This window comes from Mobula hypostoma, chromosome 8, assembly GCF_963921235.1.
Source record: "Mobula hypostoma chromosome 8, sMobHyp1.1, whole genome shotgun sequence".
Lineage (NCBI taxonomy): Eukaryota > Metazoa > Chordata > Chondrichthyes > Myliobatiformes > Myliobatidae > Mobula > Mobula hypostoma.
In genome coordinates, this window is record NC_086104.1 from 99,854,013 (window position 1) to 99,874,002 (window position 19,990).

General features: G+C 53.6%; 1 protein-coding gene across 6 annotated transcripts in view; it reads left to right on the plus strand.

The window, feature by feature from the left end:
* LOC134350780 (NHS-like protein 1) overlaps positions 1 to 19,990 on the plus strand; it is a 308,666-nt gene that overhangs the window by 274,343 nt on the left and 14,333 nt on the right. For all 6 annotated transcript variants that reach the window (XM_063056461.1, XM_063056465.1, XM_063056462.1 and 3 more), the window contains one exon: positions 10,170 to 10,297. In XM_063056461.1, the coding sequence (XP_062912531.1) occupies positions 10,170 to 10,297 (128 nt within the window). The remainder of the gene's footprint in view (positions 1 to 10,169; positions 10,298 to 19,990) is intronic.

Here is a 19,990-nt window from a genome sequence, read left to right on the forward strand (position 1 = left end):
TAGGGAGAGGTCGCGGCGGTTGGCCCCAGCAGATGTGGAAGATGTGCGGCAGTTGAAAGATGCAGGGATTATTGCGGAGTCCCGAAGCCCCTATGCGTCCCCCATAGTGGTAGCAAGGAAGAAAAATGGGAAGGTACGCATGTGCGTGGACTATAGGACCCTGAACCGCCGCACTGTTCCCGACCAATATACGGTCCCGAGGGTGGAAGATGCCTTGGCCTGTCTGAGTGGTGCACAGTGGTTCAGTGTATTGGATTTGCGGAGTGGGTATTACCAGATTCCGATGAGCGAGACTGATAAGTAGAAGACTGTCTGTCCCCTGGGGTTTTTCCAGTTCGAACGAATGCCCCAAGGCATCTCGGGGGCCCCAGCCACCTTCCAGCGGCTCATGGAGCGGACAGTGGGGGACATGAACCTGCTGGAGGTATTGGTGTACCTGGACGATCTGATAGTGTTTGGACCTACGTTGGAGGAACATGAGGAGCGGCTGCTGAAGGTGCTGAGTCGGCTGAAGGAGGAAGGGTTAAAACTTTCCCTGGATAAATGTCAGTTCTGCAAGACGTCAGTCAGTTATGTCGGGCACATAATGTCGCGAAATGGAGTGGCCACCGATCCGGGTAAGATAGCCGCAGTCACCACCTGGCCGAGACCTCAGAAGGTGAGCGCCTTATGCTCGTTTTTGGGGTTTTGCAGATATTACCGGCGATTTGTGAAAGGATATGCGAAAATGAGTCATCCATTGAACGAGCTGCTATGTGGCTATCCACCTGTGGGGAGGAAGAGGAAGGGAGACCAAGGGTCGGAGGTAGGAGGATACTTGAACCCGGGGGAGCCTTTTGGATTGAGGTGGGATGCTCAATGTGAAGAGGCGTTCCAATCTCTGAAAAGGGCGCTGACACAGGCCCCAGTGTTGGCGTTTGCTGATCCCCGGAAGCCGTATGTTCTACACACTGATGCCAGTTACGAGGGTCTGGGGGCTGTTCTGTACCAGGAACAGGGAAACGGATTGAGGCCGGTGGCGTTTGTCAGTCGGAGTTTGTCGCCATCTGAGAGAAACTATCCCACTCACAAGCTGGAGTTCTTGGCGTTGCAATGGGCGGTGGTGGACAAGTTGAGTGACGACCTATACGGGGCCCAGTTTGAGGTGAGAACTGACAACAACCCCCTCACTTATATCCTGACCTCGGCGAAGCTGGACGCTACTGGGCACCGGGGGTTAGCAGCCTTGTCTGCCTATGAGTTCAGCCTGAAGTACCGCCCGGGAAGTCAGAACATCGATGCAGATGCCCTGTCTCGTCGGGCGCACAAAGAGTCGGGCACGGCTGAGGAGTGGAAGAGTGTCCCTGCCCAGGGAGTAAAGGCCATGTGTCAAGTTGGGAGTGACGGGGAAGTAGGAGCACAGATGGGAACGGATCGGGCAGCAGATCAACTGGGGGTTGACGATGACGCGCTGCCCACTGTTTACTGTAATGTGACTGCTCTGAGGAACAGGCAGCTGCCGGAGTTGAGTCCCCAGGAAGTGGAGGCGGCTCAGCGTGATGACCCGAGCATTGGCACTATCTGGTACGCGGTTAGCCGGGGTGATATGGGGCAGGTGGAGAAGGCGAAACATGCCTCCGTTCCCCTACAACTGAAGGAGTGGCCCCGGTTGAAGCTGAAGAACCACGTCCTGTACCGGATCACGTCGCTCCGGACCACCCCCGGCGCTGGCAGCTGGTCATGCCTGAGAAGTATCGGAAGACTGTGCTCCAGGCTCTACATGATGATTCCGGGCACTTAGGGGTAGAGAAGACCTATGGATTAGTCAAGGACCGATTTTACTGGCCCCGGATGAGGGGGGAGGTGGAAGAATACTGTAAGACCTGTAGCCGTTGTGTCGGGAGGAAGACCTTGCCTGCGCAGGCGGCCCCGTTATCCCACTTGCAGAGTGCGGGACCCTTGGACCTGGTGTGTATGGATTTCCCGTCTATTGAGCCAGACACCAGCAACACCGCGAATGTCTTGGTCCTCACGGATCACTACACTAGATATGCGCAGGCTTTTCCTACTAAGGATCAGAAAGCGACTACAGTGGCGAAGGGGTTATGGGAGAAGTACTTTGTTCATTATGGCCTTCCCCGGCGGATCCACAGTGAACAGGGACGGGACTTCGAGAGCAGGCTTATACATGAATTGCTGGATATGCTTGGGTTTGAAAAGTCCAGAACCACCCCCTATCACCCGCAGGGTGATCCTCAGCCCGAGAGGTTTAACCGGACCCTGCTGGACATGCTCGGCACTTTGGAGATTGGACAGAAGAGTAAGTGGAGTCGGCACATTGCCCATTTGGCTCACTGTTACAATTGTACTCGCAATGATGCTACGGGGTACTCGCCCTACTATCTGATGTTCGAACAGGAAGCGAGGTTGCCCATTGATCTGTGTTTTGGGACTGAAGCGGGGGAAATACCTTCGAAGCCATGTCTGAAGTACGTGTTCGATTGAGGAGAGAGTTGAAAAGGGCGTACGAGTTGGCTGAGGCGGCAGCCACCAAGCAGAACCAGCGGAATAAAAAGAGGTATGATCAGATGGTAAAGTTCGTCCAGCTATTGCCGGGAGACCAAGTCCTTATCCGGAATTTAGGACTACAGGGTAAGCACAAGTTGGCGGACCGTTGGGCAGCCACCCCCTATGTGGTGGAGAGTCAGATGCCGAATCTCCCGGTTTACTGGGTGAGGCCTGAGGGCGGGCAGGGGCCTGTCAAGGTACTACATCGGAACCACCTGTTGCCTCTGGGTCGAGAGGTGAAGATGGACCCAGAGCCCGAATGGGAGTTTACTCCTAGTATGAGGACTATGTGAGGGCGCGGGGCGAGGGAAGAGCCCACTGCGAAGAAAACGGGGCCGGTCCCCACCTGGAGAAGGGATACGTCATCGGAAGATGATGATTCGGACGTGTGGTACCTGCTTCCGTTTGCTGATTCCCCAGTGCCGGGAGAAGAGACTCCTGGCCCTTCCATCACTGAGTTAGGGGAACCGAGGGAGGGTGTTGCAGAGCCGCCTGTATTACAGCCGGGATTGGGGGAGGGTGTTGCAGAGCCGCCTGTATTACAGCCGGGATTGGGGGAGGGTGTTGCAGAGCCGCCTGTATTACAGCCGGGATTGGGGGAGGGTGTTGCAGAGCCGCCTGTATTACAGCCGGGATTGGGGGAGGGTGTTGCAGAGCCGCCTGTATTACAGCCGGGATTGGGGGAGGGTGTTGCAGAGCCGCCTGTATTCCAGCCGGGATTGGGGGAGGAGAGGGTGTTGCAGAGCCGCCTGTATTACAGCCGGGATTGGGGGAGGAGAGGGTGTTGCAGAGCCGCCTGTATTACAGCCGGGATTGGGGGAGGAGAGGGTGTTGCAGAGCCGCCTGTATTACAGCCGGGATTGGGGGAGGGTGTTGCAGAGCCGCCTGTATTCCAGCTGGGATTGGGGGAGGAGAGGGTGTTGCAGAGCCGCCTGTATTACAGCCGGGATTGGGGGAGGGTGTTGCAGAGCCGCCTGTATTCCAGCCGGGATTGGGGGAGGGTGTTGCAGAGCCGCCTGTATTCCAGCCGGGATTGGGGGAGGGTGTTGCAGAGCCGCCTGTATTACAGCCGGGATTGGGGGAGGGTGTTGCAGAGCCGCCTGTATTCCAGCCGGGATTGGGGGAGGAGAGGGTGTTGCAGAGCCGCCTGTATTACAGCCGGGATTGGGGGAGGAGAGGGTGTTGCAGAGCCGCCTGTATTACAGCCGGGATTGGGGGAGGGTGTTGCAGAGCCGCCTGTATTACAGCCGGGATTGGGGGAGGGTGTTGCAGAGCCGCCTGTATTCCAGCCGGGATTGGGGGAGGGTGTTGCAGAGCCGCCTGTATTCCAGCCGGGATTGGGGGAGGAGAGGGTGTTGCAGAGCCGCCTGTATTACAGCCGGGATTGGGGGAGGAGAGGGTGTTGCAGAGCCGCCTGTATTACAGCCGGGATTGGGGGAGGGTGTTGCAGAGCCGCCTGTATTCCAGCCGGGATTGGGGGAGGGTGTTGCAGAGCCGCCTGTATTCCAGCCGGGATTGGGGGAGGGTGTTGCAGAGCCGCCTGTATTACAGCCGGGATTGGGGGAGGGTGTTGCAGAGCCGCCTGTATTACAGCCGGGATTGGGGGAGGGTGTTGCAGAGCCGCCTGTATTCCAGCCGGGATTGGGGGAGGAGAGGGTGTTGCAGAGCCGCCTGTATTACAGCCAGGATTGGGGGAGGAGAGGGTGTTGCAGAGCCGCCTGTATTACAGCCGGGATTGGGGGAGGGTGTTGCAGAGCCGCCTGTATTCCAGCCGGGATTGGGGGAGGAGAGGGTGGAGGCAGAACCCAAGCCAGAGGGCTCACAGGGGCAAAGGGGTCCTGGTGAGGGGGAAGGTCCGACAGATAGGCCCGAGGGGTCAACTGGGGTGTCTGAACAGGGAGAGTCCGCAGAGGAAGTACAGAGGCCTCAGAGGAGTAGGCATCCCCCGGAAAGACTAACTTATATAGTGCCGGGAGAGCAGGGTGTGATCTCTACTGCCCTGCAAAGTTATGTCACTGCTTTATGCACCTGGGTTGGGTTTTGTGTTTGAACTCTGTTAACGTCATGAGGGCATGACTTTTTGTGGTGGGGGGAGAGTGTACGGGGTCTTTCTTTTGTTACATTTAAAATGGCGACTTTGTTATGTTAATCTGCGGAATGCGGCTTTGTTGTGCTTTAACGCTGAAGAGAGTTTGCGCTAGCAGTTTGTTTTACTTTAAAGTAGATAACCGCCTTCTGTTAGCCAATGGGTGGCTATGTATCGTTTTGTTTTCGGATACCGTGCTGTATGATATGACTGTGGACGGAGTTTTGGCGGGGAGTCGGAGGAGAGACAGGGAGGTCGGAGGAGAGATGAGGAGTCAGAGGAGAGACGAGTCGGAGGAGAGGCGGGGAGGACGGTGGACGTGCGGGGGTTTTTGACGGGGAGGACGGAGGAGAGACGGGGAGGACGGCGGAGAGACGGGGAGTTGGAGGAGAGATGGGGAGGACGGTGGAGAGACGGGGAGGACGGTGGAGACACGGGGAGTCGGAGGAGAGACGGGGAGTCGGAGGAGAGGCAGGGAGGACGGCGGAGAGACGGGGAGTCGGAGGAGAGACGGGGAGACGGAGGAGAGACAAGGAGGATGGTGGACGGGGTTTTTGGCGGGGAGTCGGAGGAGAGATTGGGAGTTGGAGGAGAGACGAGGAGGACAGTGGCGAGACAGGGAGTCGGAGGAGAGACGGGGAGTCGGAGGAGAGACGGGGAGGACGGCGGAGAGACAGGGAGGACGGCGGATGGGGTTTTTGGGGGGAGTCGGAGGAGAGACGGGGAGGACAGAGGAGAGATGGGGAGTCGGAGAAGAGACGGGGAGCCGGAGGAGAGATGGAGAGTCGGAGGAGAAACGGGGAGTCGGAGGAGAGACGGGGAGGACGGTGGACGGGGTTTTTGGTGGGGAGTCGGAAGAGAGACAGGGAGGACGGAGGAGAGACGGGGAGTCGGAGAAGAGACGGGGAGCCGGAGGAGAGACTGAGAGTCGGAGGAGAAACGGGGAGTCGGAGGAGAGATGGGGAGGACGGTGGACGGGGTTTTTGGCGGGGAGTCGGAGGAGAGACGGGGAGGACGGAGGAGAGACGGGGAGTCGGAGGAGAGACGGGGAGGACGGAGGAGAGACGGGGAGGACGGTGGACGGGGTTTTTGGTGGGGAGTCGGAGGAGAGACAGGGAGGACGGAGGAGAGACGGGGAGGACAGAGGAGAGTCGGGGAGTCGGAGAAGAGACGGGGAGCTGGAGGAGAGACGGAGAGTCGGAGGAGAGACGGGGAGTCGGAGGAGAGACGGGGAGGACAGTGGATGGGGTTTTTGGCGGGGAGTTGGAGGAGAGACGGGGAGAACGGAGGAGAGACGGGGAGTCGGAGGAGAGACGGGGAGGACAGAGGAGAGACGGGGAGTCGGTGGAGAGACGGGGAGCCGGAGGAGAGATGGAGAGTCGGAGGAGAAACGGGGAGTTGGAGGAGAGACGGGGAGGACGGTGGACGGGGTTTTTGGTGGGGAGTCGGAGGAGAGACAGGGAGGATGGAGGAGAGACGGGGAGTCGGAGAAGAGACGGGGAGCCGGAGGAGAGACTGAGAGTCGGAGGAGAAACGGGGAGTCGGAGGAGAGATGGGGAGGACGGTGGACGGGGTTTTTGGCGGGGAGTCGGAGGAGAGACGGGGAGGACGGAGGAGAGACGGGGAGTCGGAGGAGAGACGGGGAGGACGGCGGAGAGACGGGGAGTCGGAGGAGAGACGGGGAGTCGGAGGAGAGACGGGGAGGACGGCGGAGAGACGGGGAGTCGGAGGGGAGACGGAGAGTCGGAGGAGAGACGGAGAGTCGGAGGAGAGACGGGGAGACGGAGGAGAGACAAGGAGGATGGTGGACGGGGTTTTTGGCGGGGAGTCGGAGGAGAGACGGGGAGGACGGAGGAGAGACGGGGAGTCGGAGGAGAGACGGGGAGGACGGAGGAGAGACGGGGAGGACGGTGGACGGGGTTTTTGGTGGGGAGTCGGAGGAGAGACAGGGAGGACGGAGGAGAGACGGGGAGTCGGAGGAGAGACGGGGAGGACAGAGGAGAGTCGGGGAGTCGGACAAGAGACGGGGAGCTGGAGGAGAGACGGAGAGTCGGAGGAGAGACGGGGAGTCGGAGGAGAGACGGGGAGGACAGTGGATGGGGTTTTTGGCGGGGAGTTGGAGGAGAGACGGGGAGAACGGAGGAGAGACGGGGAGTCGGAGGAGAGACGGGGAGGACAGAGGAGAGACGGGGAGTCGGTGGAGAGACGGGGAGCCGGAGGAGAGATGGAGAGTCGGAGGAGAAACGGGGAGTTGGAGGAGAGACGGGGAGGACGGTGGACGGGGTTTTTGGTGGGGAGTCGGAGGAGAGACAGGGAGGATGGAGGAGAGACGGGGAGTCGGAGAAGAGACGGGGAGCCGGAGGAGAGACTGAGAGTCGGAGGAGAAACGGGGAGTCGGAGGAGAGATGGGGAGGACGGTGGACGGGGTTTTTGGCGGGGAGTCGGAGGAGAGACGGGGAGGACGGAGGAGAGACGGGGAGTCGGAGGAGAGACGGGGAGGACGGCGGAGAGACGGGGAGTCGGAGGAGAGACGGGGAGTCGGAGGAGAGACGGGGAGGACGGCGGAGAGACGGGGAGTCGGAGGGGAGACGGAGAGTCGGAGGAGAGACGGAGAGTCGGAGGAGAGACGGGGAGACGGAGGAGAGACAAGGAGGATGGTGGACGGGGTTTTTGGCGGGGAGTCGGAGGAGAGACTGGGAGTTGGAGGAGAGACGAGGAGGACGGTGGCGAGACAGGGAGTCGGAGGAGAGATGGGGAGGACGGCGGAGAGACGGGGAGTCGGAGGAGAGACGGGGAGGACGGCGGAGAGACAGGGAGGACGGCGGATGGGGTTTTTGGGGGGAGTCGGAGGAGAGACAGGGAGGACGGAGGAGAGACGGGGAGGACGGTGGACGGGGTTTTTGGTGGGGAGTCGGAGAAGAGACAGGGAGGACGGAGGAGAGACGGGGAGTCGGAGGAGAGACGGGGAGGACAGAGGAGAGACGGGGAGTCGGAGAAGAGACGGGGAGCTGGAGGAGAGACGGAGAGTCGGAGGAGAGACGGGGAGGACGGTGGACGGGGTTTTTGGCGGGGAGTCGGAGGTGAGACGGGGAGAACGGAGGAGAGACGGGGAGTCGGAGGAGAGACGGGGAGTCGGTGGAGAGACAGGGAGTCGCTGGAGAGACGAGGAGTCGGAGGAGAGACGGGGAGTTGGAGGAGAGACAGGGAGGACGGAGGAGAGACGGGGAGGTCGGAGGAGAGATGAGGAGTCGGAGGAGAGACGGGGAGGACCGCGGACGTGTGGAGAGGCTCCGGTCGATCACTCAGGGTGGTCCTGAGCCGTGAGTCAACGGAATTCGGGTGGTCGTCCAGAATCGATTGAACTCCAACGGTAGCGCGCGAAGAACTTGGACTTTGATAAGTGTTGGCGCCTTTTTTTTTCATTACTTTCCTCTGTATCAAATGCATATTAATGTCATAGAATTAGTAATATCTATAAAGTGTACTTGTTAAAATTTACTGGGTGTGCTGGCTGCTGATTGATGTTTGGGATTGATTCGGGCGGCGACTGACCCTGAGGGGAGTGTTGACGCAGGTGCTGGGCGGAATTTCCGTAGACATACACGAGCCAATATAACGGAACCTTACACTGGTAATCCAAGCGGCACACACAAAATGCTGGACAGGAACCCCATGTTACACTCAGTAGGCCAGGCAGCATCTATGGAAAGGAGTACAGTGGACGTTTCGGGCCAAGACCCTTCCTCAGGACCGGAGAAAAAAAGATTTTTTTTTGGATCTTTTTGGCTTTCCACGTGCCCGTAGATCACCTAGACAATACAAATACCTATGTCATTGACTGTAGCTCAGTGTTTAACACCTTCATTCCTACTGTAGTGTTTGCAAAGCTACAGAACCTGGGCCTCTGTATCTCCATGTGCAATTGGATCCTTAACATTCTATCCAGAAGACCACACTCTGTGCGGATTGGTAATAACATCTCCACCTTGCTGACGATCAACACTGGCACATCTTGGGGATGTGTGTTTAGTCCACTGCTGTACTCTCTCTATACCCGTGACTGTGTGGCTAGGCTTAGCTCAAATGCCATCTATAAATTTGCTGATGATACAACCATTTTTGTTGTCAAAATCTCAGATGGCGATGAGAGGGCGTACAGGAGCAAGATATATTAGCTAGTTGAGTGGTATCACAGCAACAACCTGGCACTCATTGTCATTAAGTCTAAAGAACTGATTGTGGACTTCAGAAAGGGCAAGACAAAGGAACACACAGCAATCCTCATAGAGGGATCAGAAGTAAAGAGAGTAAGCAATTCCAAGTTTCTGGGTATCAGCATCTCTGAGGATCTAACCTTGTCCTAACATATAGGTGCAGCTATAAAGAAGGCAAGACAGCAGCTATATTTCATTAGGAGTTTCAGGAATTTGGTTTATCACTTGAAACACTTGAAAACTTCTACAGATGTACCATGGAGAGCATTCTGACTGGCTGCATCATCGTCTGGTATAGGGGGAACGACTGCACAGGATTGGAGTAAACTGCAGAGAGTGGTAAAATTAGTCAACTCCATCATGGGCCTCCGTAGTATCCAGGACATCTTCAAGGAGCAATGCCTCAGAAAGGCAGCGTCCATCATTAAGGACCTCCACCACCCAGGGCATGCCCTCTTCTCATTGTTACCATCAGGGAGGAGGTACAGAAGTCTGAAGGCAATTCAGGAACAGCCTCTTCTCCTCTGCCATCCGATTTCTGAATGGACATTAGTACCCATGAACACAACCTCACTACTTTTTAAAATTTCTGTTTTTGTGCTACTTATTTTAATTTAACAATTTAATATACATATATATTTACAGTAATTCAGGTTTTTTTGTATTTATCATCTATTGCATTGTACTGCTGCTGCAAAGTTAACAAATTTCACAACACATGCCGGCGATATGAAACCAGAATAAAATATTAACTTTGAGGGCTCAGGGTGGCGTGGCAGTCAGTATAATCAGCACCAGCTATAAGATCGGGGTTCAATTGCCACTGCGGTCAGTAAGGGGTTTGTACGTTCCCCCATGACCATGTGGGTTTCCTCCAGGTGCTAAGGTTTCCTCCCACAGTCCAAGGACATGCAGGTTAGGATGAGTGAGTTCTAGACACGCTACGTTGGTACTGGAAGTGTGGTAACACTTTGTGGGCTGTCCACAGCACAATCCTTGCTGATTTGATTAGATGAGGAACAACATATTCACCATTTGTTTCAATTTACATGTGAGAAATACCGCTATTCTTTATATTTTCTCTCGCTCTCTCCCCTCTCCCGCTCCCTCCTGAGGAGGGAGTTCACTCAGAGTGTGGTACAAGTGGAAGTGATGGACGTATTTGTTCAACATTGAAGAGAAGTTTGGATCAGTACATGGACGGAGGAGTATGGAGGGCTACGGTCCAGGTGCAGGTCGATGGGACTAGGCACGGACTAGATGGGCCAAAGGGCATGTACTGTGTTATAACTGTTGCGTTCTCTCTCTCTCTGTCTCTCTAGACTGTGATAAGCTGAGGGAAGATGGCTCTCGTAGTTCGCAATATTACTCCCAGGCCCCACTGTTCTCCTCAACATCATCTCATCTGTCTGGAAATCATCTGGATGAGGAGGAGGACCACGACCAAGTGGTGAGGCTGCTTTGAAATCTTCCCAGTGTTTTCCCTTGCTTTCTTTCTGTGTCTTTCCTGAACATGATGCAGGATATTGCATCACAGCAACAGTAGGTACGGTGAAGGTAAGAGTTGCTGTTATGTAGCTCCGATCCGACTCTTCCAGAAACGGCTGCAGTTCCAGTGAAGTGAAGTCACAGATCTACATTTTATTTGGCGGGGGGGGGGGGCGGAGACGCACAGTTGTGTCACAGTTGCCCTTTGCTTTACAGCATCAGTGACTGGAGTTCAATTCTCGCCGCTGTCTGTAAGGCGTCTGTACGTTCTCCCTGTGACCACGTGAGTTTTCTCTGGGTGCTCTGGTTTCCTCCCACATTCCAGAGATGCACCGGTTAGCAGGTTAACTGGTCACATGGGTGTAATTGAGTGGTGTGGGCTCGTTGGGTGAAAGAGCTGGTAACCATGCTGGATCACTAAACAGAATTGAATAGATTGACTGATTTATTTGGAGATACTGTCCAGAACAGACCCTTACGACCCAGCTGCCCACCTATTTAACCTTAGCCTACCACAAGGCAATTTACAATGACCAATTAACCTACTAACCAGTACTTCTTTAGAGGAAACCAGAATGCCCGGAGAAAACCCACACGACCATACAAACTCCTTGCAGACGGTGGTGGGATTGAACTCGGAACTCTGACACCCCGAGCTCTAATACCACCGTGGTAACCACTGGTACCATGGCAGATGTCACACAAACCGCCCAGAGGGCAAGCTCCCACAGAGGGTGATAATCAGTCGCCCAGCATGGGAGCTGGCCCTTTGGCCCATCTTACCCGTGCTCGACTGTTAGTCTGACCAGTCCCATTGACCTGCACCTGGCTAGACCCCTCCCTTCTAAGCTTGTCCTAATGGTCACATGACCTTTATTCCTCTTAACTTTCCCTGGGAACGCTCCAGATGCATAGGCAGTGTGTTGTCCTACTGATCGTCTGTTTGGAGATAAATATTGGCCAGGACACTGTGGAAAATCCTCTGCTCCTCCCTCAGTTACTGAACAGTCTGGTGCTCCCTCACACAGTCACTGAACAGTCTGGTGCTCCCTCACACAGTCACTGAACAGTCTGGTGCTCCCTCAGACAGTCACTGAACGGTCTGGTGCTCCCTCACACAGTCACTGAACAGTCTGGTGCTCCCTCAGACAGTCACTGAACGGTCTGGTGCTCCCTCAGACAGTCACTGAACGGTCTGGTGCTCCCTCACACAGTCACTGAACAGTCTGGTGCTCCCTCACACAGTCACTGAACGGTCTGGTGCTCCCTCACACAGTCACTGAACAGTCTGGTGCTCCCTCACACAGTCACTGAACAGTCTGGTGCTCCCTCACACAGTCACTGAACGGTCTGGTGCTCCCTCACACAGTCACTGAACAGTCTGGTGCTCCCTCACACAGTCACTGAACGGTCTGGTGCTCCCTCACACAGTCACTGAACGGTCTGGTGCTCCCCCAGACAGTCACTGAACGGTTTGGTGCTCCCCCACACAGTCACTGAACAGTCTGGTGCTCCCTCACACAGTCACTGAACAGTCTGGTGCTCCCTCACACAGTCACTGAACGGTCTGGTGCTCCCCCACACAGTCACTGAACGGTTTGGTGCTCCCTCACACAGTCACCGAACGGTCTGGTGCTCCCTCACACAGTCACTGAACGGTCTGGTGCTCCCCCACACAGTCACTGAACGGTCTGGTGCTCCCTCACACAGTCACCGAACAGTCTGGTGCTCCCTCACACAGTCACTGAACGGTCTGGTGCTCCCTCACACAGTCACTGAACGGTCTGGTGCTCCCTCAGACAGTCACTGAACGGTCTGGTGCTCCCTCACACAGTCACTGAACAGTCTGGTGCTCCCTCACACAGTCACTGAATAGTCTGGTGCTCCCTCACACAGTCACTGAACAGTCTGGTGCTCCCTCACACAGTCACTGAAGAGTCTGGTGCTCCCCCACACAGTCACTGAACAGTCTGGTGCTCCCTCAGACAGTCACTGAACAGTCTGGTGCTCCCTCACACAGTCACTGAAATGGGGTCTGGTGCTCCCCCACACAGTCACTGAACAGTCTGGTGCTCCCTCACACAGTCACTGAACAGTCTGGTGCTCCCTCACACAGTCACTGAAATGGGGTCTGGTGCTCCCTCACACAGTCACTGAACAGTCTGGTGCTCCCTCACACAGTCACTGAACAGTCTGGTGCTCCCTCACACAGTCACTGAACGGTCTGGTGCTCCCTCACACAGTCACTGAACGGTCTGGTGCTCCCTCACACAGTCACTGAACGGTCTGGTGCTCCCTCACACAGTCACTGAACAGTCTGGTGCTCCCTCACACAGTCACTGAAATGGGGTCTGGTGCTCCCTCACACAGTCACTGAACAGTCTGGTGCTCCCTCACACAGTCACTGAACGGTCTGGTGCTCCCTCACACAGTCACTGAACGGTCTGGTGCTCCCTCACACAGTCACTGAACGGTCTGGTGCTCCCTCACACAGTCACTGAACGGTTTGGTGCTCCCTCACACAGTCACTGAACGATCTGGTGCTCCCTCACACAGTCACTGAACGGTCTGGTGCTCCCTCACACAGTCACTGAACGGTCTGGTGCTCCCTCACACAGTCACTGAACAGTCTGGTGCTCCCTCACACAGTCACTGAACAGTCTGGTCCTCCCTCAGACAGTCACTGAACAGTCTGGTGCTCCCTCACACAGTCACTGAACAGTCTGGTGCTCCCCCACACAGTCACTGAACAGTCTGGTGCTCCCTCACACAGTCACTGAACAGTCTGGTGCTCCCTCACACAGTCACTGAATAGTCTGATGCTCCCTCACACAGTCACTGAACAGTCTGGTGCTCCCTCACACAGTCACTGAACAGTCTGGTGCTCCCTCACACAGTCACTGAACGGTCTGGTGCTCCCTCACACAGTCACTGAACAGTCTGGTGCTCCCCCACACAGTCACTGAACAGTCTGGTGCTCCCTCACACAGTCACTGAACAGTCTGGTGCTCCCTCACACAGTCACTGAATAGTCTGGTACTCCCTCACACAGTCACTGAACAGTCTGGTGCTCCCTCACACAGTCACTGAACAGTCTGGTGCTCCCCCACACAGTCACTGAACAGTCTGGTGCTCCCTCACACAGTCACTGAACAGTCTGGTGCTCCCTCACACAGTCACTGAACAGTCTGGTGCTCCCTCACACAATTACGGTACTGGGTATGGAGCTCCCTCACACAATTACGGTACTGGGTATGGAGCTCCCTCACACAATTACGGAACTGGGTATGGAGCTCCCTCAGATTGCTACAGAATAATTTGGTGCTCCCTCACACAGTTACTGAATGGGGTCTGGAGCTCCCTCACACTGTTAGAAAACCGTCTGGGGTTACATCACTGTTACAGAGATGTCTGTAGGGCTCCCTCACACTGTGACATTACTGGCTAATAGGGTTGCCTCACACCCATCACTTCAGAGAATTTATATGTTCAAAATGATTTTACACTGGTAATTTTAGAACTAAACCACATAGCAGGTTGTTAGTGGAGTCTTTCACTGACTTGTTTAACGATGACTGTTTTGCCTGTCACTGTTGTTCCTTACTCCCTTGTTTAGTCACTTTATTGCATTCTTTTTCTCTGTTCTGCTCTTTCACTCCAGCGGTTTAGCCCCTTAAACTACCTCACTCAGGCTTGCATTAGCCTCTGCTGTCATTTGACTTCATGGAACCACCAGGTACACACACGCTGCCTAGCACGTGTGACAAAGTGCTTCGCTTGCCAGCCCCAGCTTTGCCTGCAGCGTGGCTCCCGCCCTCGGCCCAACCCCAGACACTAATACACCAGATTTCTTTTCCTGACACTTGTCCTCTGCTTTCTTTCAACCCCTGCACAGAAGCTCAATGCCTTAACCTCTCCGAACCAAGTGATGTTGGCATTTCCTTCCTGCCAGGTTGCTGCGGCAACCATTAGTTGCTTGGCTTGGCGTGAAACCTTGCTCACCAAGTGCTGCCCAAGCCCCGGCTGTTGCTTTTACTCCTTGCTTTAATGCCCTGCTCTCTCAACACCCCCCCCCCACCTCCCCGCACCATCGTGGGTTGGGATTCCAGAGCTCCTGCAGGGGGACATTTCACTTCACCTTGTCTAACACAAGTGCATGCCCTCTTGCAAGTGTTGGTTAAACCTTGTAAGATGTGTGCACCTAGCTATGCTTGGTTGTGATCAGGAGTAGGGTTGCCAACTTTCTCACTCCCAAATAAGGGACAAAAGTAGCAGTCAAATACGGGACACTTGTGTTTACCCCGAGAAAGACTACCATGAAGCCTTGCGTGGGTACCTGCGTGCATATGCATGACGTGCGCATGCGTGTACGTGCCCATTTTGTTTCTATAGATCGGTTTTTGGCGATTCTGTTCAGTGAAACTACACTGTACATACATTATTTCTACTTTATATAGGCTATGTATTTATCATAGCATTCCTGCTTTTACTATATGTTAGTGTTATCTTAGATTTTATGTGTTGTTTCGTATTATTTGGTAGGTTATTTTTTGCGTCTGGGAACGCTCAACAATTTTCCCATATAAATTAATGGTAATTGCTTCTTCGCTTTACGCCATTTTGGCACGAAAGGTTTCATAGGAACACTTTACCTTAGCGGGGTAAATACGGGACAAGGGCTGTCCCGAATGGGACAAACCAATTTAGCACAGTATACGGGATGTCCCAGCAAATACAGGACAGTTGGCAACCCTAATCAGGAGATATGCAGTGCTGTGGCCCACTGTCTCCATGACAACCAGCAAATACCTATCTTGACTTCTGGTCCTTGGTCTTCGACACTTTGGTGATTCAAATGCTTCCTCAATACTTTTTAAATGTTATGGGAGTCTCTGCCCCATCCACCTTGAGAAGTGGGATTGATATAGATGGGTACTTGATGGTTGGTGTGGACAGGCTGGGCTATTGGGCCTAGTTCTCAGCTGTATGGCTCAGGCAGTGTATTGCAAACTCTATCAACCCCTGTTGTTCCTTAGAACCCCTCTGAACCTGTTGCGTCTCATGCCCTCTGCCACGGAGAAGATTGTCCTACAGACTGCGCCCCTCAAGTTTGCTCCAAAGCCCATAGTTTTTTTTTGTGAGGGAATCCAACAATAGTTCTGTTTTTTTTTAGTTTTCCATTCCCTGCACTCCTTCGACCCTGTCCTCGGTGATGGATGGTTTGTTGTGTTGGATGCGGTATGACACCGAGAGGCTACATCGACCATTTACAGTCCCAGTGCAGACATAATCGGGTGCCCAGAGAATTAGATGGTTTAGGCTGCACTTAATATCTGTATCGTTTAGCTTTATGGCTGGTCTCAAGCTGCATAAAAAGAGTTGTGTGCAATTCAGTACACCATCAGGCCCACAGCTCTCAAATAAAAAATTATCTTTTTTTTTACAAGGTTATTGCCAGGACTGAGTTATAGGAAAAGTTTGAATAGGTTCAGACTTTATTCCCTGGAGCAGGGGTAGGCAGCCTTAAGCACGAATGATTTTCTAGCATGTGTTATTCATTAATTTGAGACAAAACATAACTAGATGTATTTAAATGGATAATTCCCATATTTCAAGTTTTTTATGGCATTTATCTGGTCCACCGTCTGCTCATTAATAGGCAATCTGGCCCACAGTGGCAAAAAGGTTGTCGACCCCTGCCCTAGAGTGTAGGAGAATGAGGGGAGGTTTGATAGAGGTATACAAAACTATGAGGGGTATAGATAGGGTAAATGCAAGTGGGCTTTTTCCAGTGAGATTGGGTGAGACTTGACCTAGAGGTCATAGGTTTGAGGTGAAAGGTGAAATATCTCAGAGGAACCTGAGGGGGAACTTCACTCAGAGGGTAGTGCGAAACGAGCAGGAGTGGTGGATGCAATTAAAAGAAATTCAGTGTGGGTTGATGGGACTGGACATGGAGTAGATGGGCTGAAGGGCCTGTTTCTGTGCTGTAGAGCTGTATGACTATGTTCGTGGTCTTCTGCTGCTGTAGACCATCCACTTCAGTCTGTACTCGCTCCGTCACTGGACATCTGGACTAATGGACACGCCCTGGATCTGGATGATCAGGCTTGTCCGTGACAGTTCAGCTAATGGCAGGGTACACTGGGCTGAGGCCGCACTTGGGGCACTCTCTACAATTTTGGTCACCCGGTTGTAGAAGGCCTGGTTAAACTGGACATAGTGCTGAAAAGATTTATGAGGATGTTGTGAGGATTAGTAGACCTGAATTATAGGGAGAGGTTGTCTAAGCTAGGGTCTTCGTACCTTGCAACAGAGAAGATTGAGGGCCCACCTCATAGAAACATTTAAAATTATGAGAGGCAGAGGCAGAGTCTAGAAGAAGATGGCGACAGCAAACAATATGACCCAGTGCGACATTCTCCAGACAGTTCACGAAAGCACTTCTTTCCCTTCTTTTATGCTTTCTTTTACTTTCAAATGTGGTTTTGGTGGTGTGTTTCTCAGGCCGATTGAGCAATCTGGCTCTTTGCTGTCGATGAGGGTGTTTTGAGCAAAGCGTGCGGCTTGGAGACGCAGCGCGAGCGCATGATCGACTCCATTTCTGGCCGATTAAAGTGCCGAGGAAGATTGAAGTCATGAAGGCGAGTGCGGAGAGACGAGCTGGTGTTCAGTGCTGTCAGTGGTGTTCAGCCTGTTACACACTGCTGCCAGAGGGAGGTGTCTGCGTGTGTCGGTCTCTCTCTCTCGCTGCTCCTGAAGGAGGGACCCTGCATTTGGATGGTCTCTCTCTCTCGCTCGATGCTGTCGAAAGATTGTGCGGGAGTTCTGGGTCTTGGCTTCTCACCTCCATTCTAACAACTTCCTGCTCTCTCTCTCTCTCTCTCTCTCTCTCTCTCTCTCGATGCTGTTGAAGGATTGTGCAGGAGTTCTGGGCAAGGTTTAATCGACGCTGTTTGTGGATTGGACTCTGTAGTTCACGTTATGATGTGTTTCTGGTTTCCAGTTGCTCCTTTTTTGTTGCCAGTTTGGGCAATTTTGAATCAGGACGGCCTGGAGATAATGAACACTTTGTATTCTGTGTTTCTGGCTCATTTTTTTTGTTGTCGTTTGTGTGATATGTTTTTATTTTGTGCGTGGGGGGGTTAATGTTCTTCTTTGAACGGGTGCCATGGTTTTCTTTGTTTTGTGGCTGTTTGTGGGGAGGATGAAACGTCCTTGTACATCTATTCAATAAATGTTCTTTCAATCTTTGATAAGGTGTACGGGATTCACGTAGGGTAGAGGGGTCCAAAACTAGGGGTGTGGATTCAGGGTGAGAGGGGGAAAGATTTAAAGGGCAGCTTTTTCACACAAAGGGTGGTGAGTATACCAGAACGAGCTGCCAGAGGAAGTGGTTGAAGCAGTTACAACTGTATCATTTACAATGCACATGGAGGGGATTAGAGCGATGTGGGTGGAATGCAGGAAATTGGGACTAGCTGGTTGGGGACTGCAATCAATTTCAAGTTTATTATCATCTGACTATCCAGCCAAACAAAATGACGTTCCGCTGGGCCATGGTGCACCCACAAATCACATACCCCACACACAGCACGTAAAACAAAACATTACCATCAATAAGTTAAAATGTAATTCAAAAATGGATGTAGTGCACAGCACCGGTAAACAGCATGCTGGCTTGATGAAACCTCGGTGGTGACAAGGTATGCATTAGTCTCACAGCCCGAGGGGAGAAGCTGTTACCCAGTCTGACAGTCCTAGTCCTGATGATCCCGTACCTCCTTCCTGACAGTAGTAGGTTAAAGACGTTGTGGGATGGGTTGTACGTCAAAGACGTTGTGGGGTGGGTGGTAGTGGGTCAAAGACGTTGTGGGATGGGTTGTAGTACGTCAAAGACGTTGTGGGGTGGGTGGTAGTGGGTCAAAGACGTTGTGGGATGGGTTGTAGTACGTCAAAGACGTTGTGGGGTGGGTGGTAGTGGGTCAAAGACGTGGGGTGGGTGGTAGTGGGTCAAAGACGTTGTGGGATGGGTGGTAGTGGGTCAAAGACGTTGTGGGAGGGTGGTAGTGGGTCAAAGACGTTGTGGGATGGGTTGTACGTCAAAGACGTTGTGGGGTGGGTGGTAGTGGGTCAAAGACGTGGGGTGGGTGGTAGTGGGTCAAAGACGTTGTGGGATGGGTTGTAGTAGGTTAAAGACGTTGTGGGATGGGTGGTAGTGGGTCAAAGACGTTGTGGGATGGGTTGTAGTAGGTTAAAGACGTTGTGGGATGGGTTGTAGTGGGTCAAAGACGTTGTGGGATGGGTTGTAGTGGGTCAAAGACGTTGTGGGAGGGTGGTAGTGGGTCAAAGACGTTGTGGGATGGGTTGTAGTGGGTCAAAGACGTTGTGGGATGGGTTGTAGTGGGTCAAAGACGTTGTGGGAGGGTGGTAGTGGGTCAAAGACGTTGTTGGAGGGTGGTAGTGGGTCAAAGACGTTGTAGGAGGGTGGTAGTAGGTTAAAGACGTTGTGGGATGGGTTGTAGTGGGTCAAAGACGTTGTGGGAGGGTGGTAGTGGGTCAAAGACGTTGTGGGAGGGTGGTAGTAGGTTAAAGACGTTGTGGGAGGGTGGTAGTGGGTCAAAGACGTTGTGGGAGGGTGGTAGTGGGTCAAAGACGTTGTGGGATGGGTTGTAGTGGGTCAAAGACGTTGTGGGAGGGTGGTAGTGGGTCAAAGACGTTGTGGGATGGGTTGTAGTGGGTCAAAGACGTTGTGGGATGGGTTGTAGTGGGTCAAAGACGTTGTGGGAGGGTGGTAGTGGGTTAAAGACGTTGTGGGAGGGTGGTAGTAGGTTAAAGACGTTGTGGGATGGGTTGTAGTAGGTTAAAGACGTTCTGGGATGGGTTGTAGTGGGTCAAAGACGTTGCGGGATGGGTGGTAGTGGGTCAAAGACATTGTGGGAGGGTGGTAGTAGTTTAAAGACGTTGTGGGAGGGTGGTAGTGGGTCAAAGACGTTGTGGGAGGGTGGTAGTGGGTCAAAGACGTTGTGGGATGGGTTGTAGTGGGTTAAAGACGTTGTGGGATGGGTTGTAGTGGGTCAAAGACGTTGTGGGAGGGTGGTAGTGGGTCAAAGACGTTGTGGGAGGGTGGTAGTGGGTCAAAGACGTTGTGAGATGGGTTGTAGTCGGTTAAAGACGTTGTGGGATGGGTTGTAGTAGGTTAAAGACGTGGGATGGGTTGTAGTGGGTTAAAGACGTTGTGGGAGGGTGGTAGTGGGTCAAAGACGTTGTGGGAGGGTGGTAGTGGGTCAAAGACGTTGTGAGATGGGTTGTAGTCGGTTAAAGACGTTGTGGGATGGGTTGTAGTAGGTTAAAGACGTTGTGGGAGGGTGGTAGTGGGTCAAAGACGTTGTGGGAGGGTGGTAGTAGGTTAAAGACGTTGTGGGAGGGTGGTAGTGGGTCAAAGACGTTGTGGGAGGGTGGTAGTGGGTCAAAGATGTTGTGGGAGGGTGGTAGTAGGTCAAAGACGTTGTGGGAGGGTGGTAGTGGGTCAAAGACGTTGTGGGAGGGTGGTAGTGGGTTAAGGACGTTGTGGGAGGGTGGTAGTGGGTCAAAGACGTTGTGGGATGGGTTGTAGTGGGTCAAAGACGTTGTGGGATGGGTTGTAGTGGGTCAA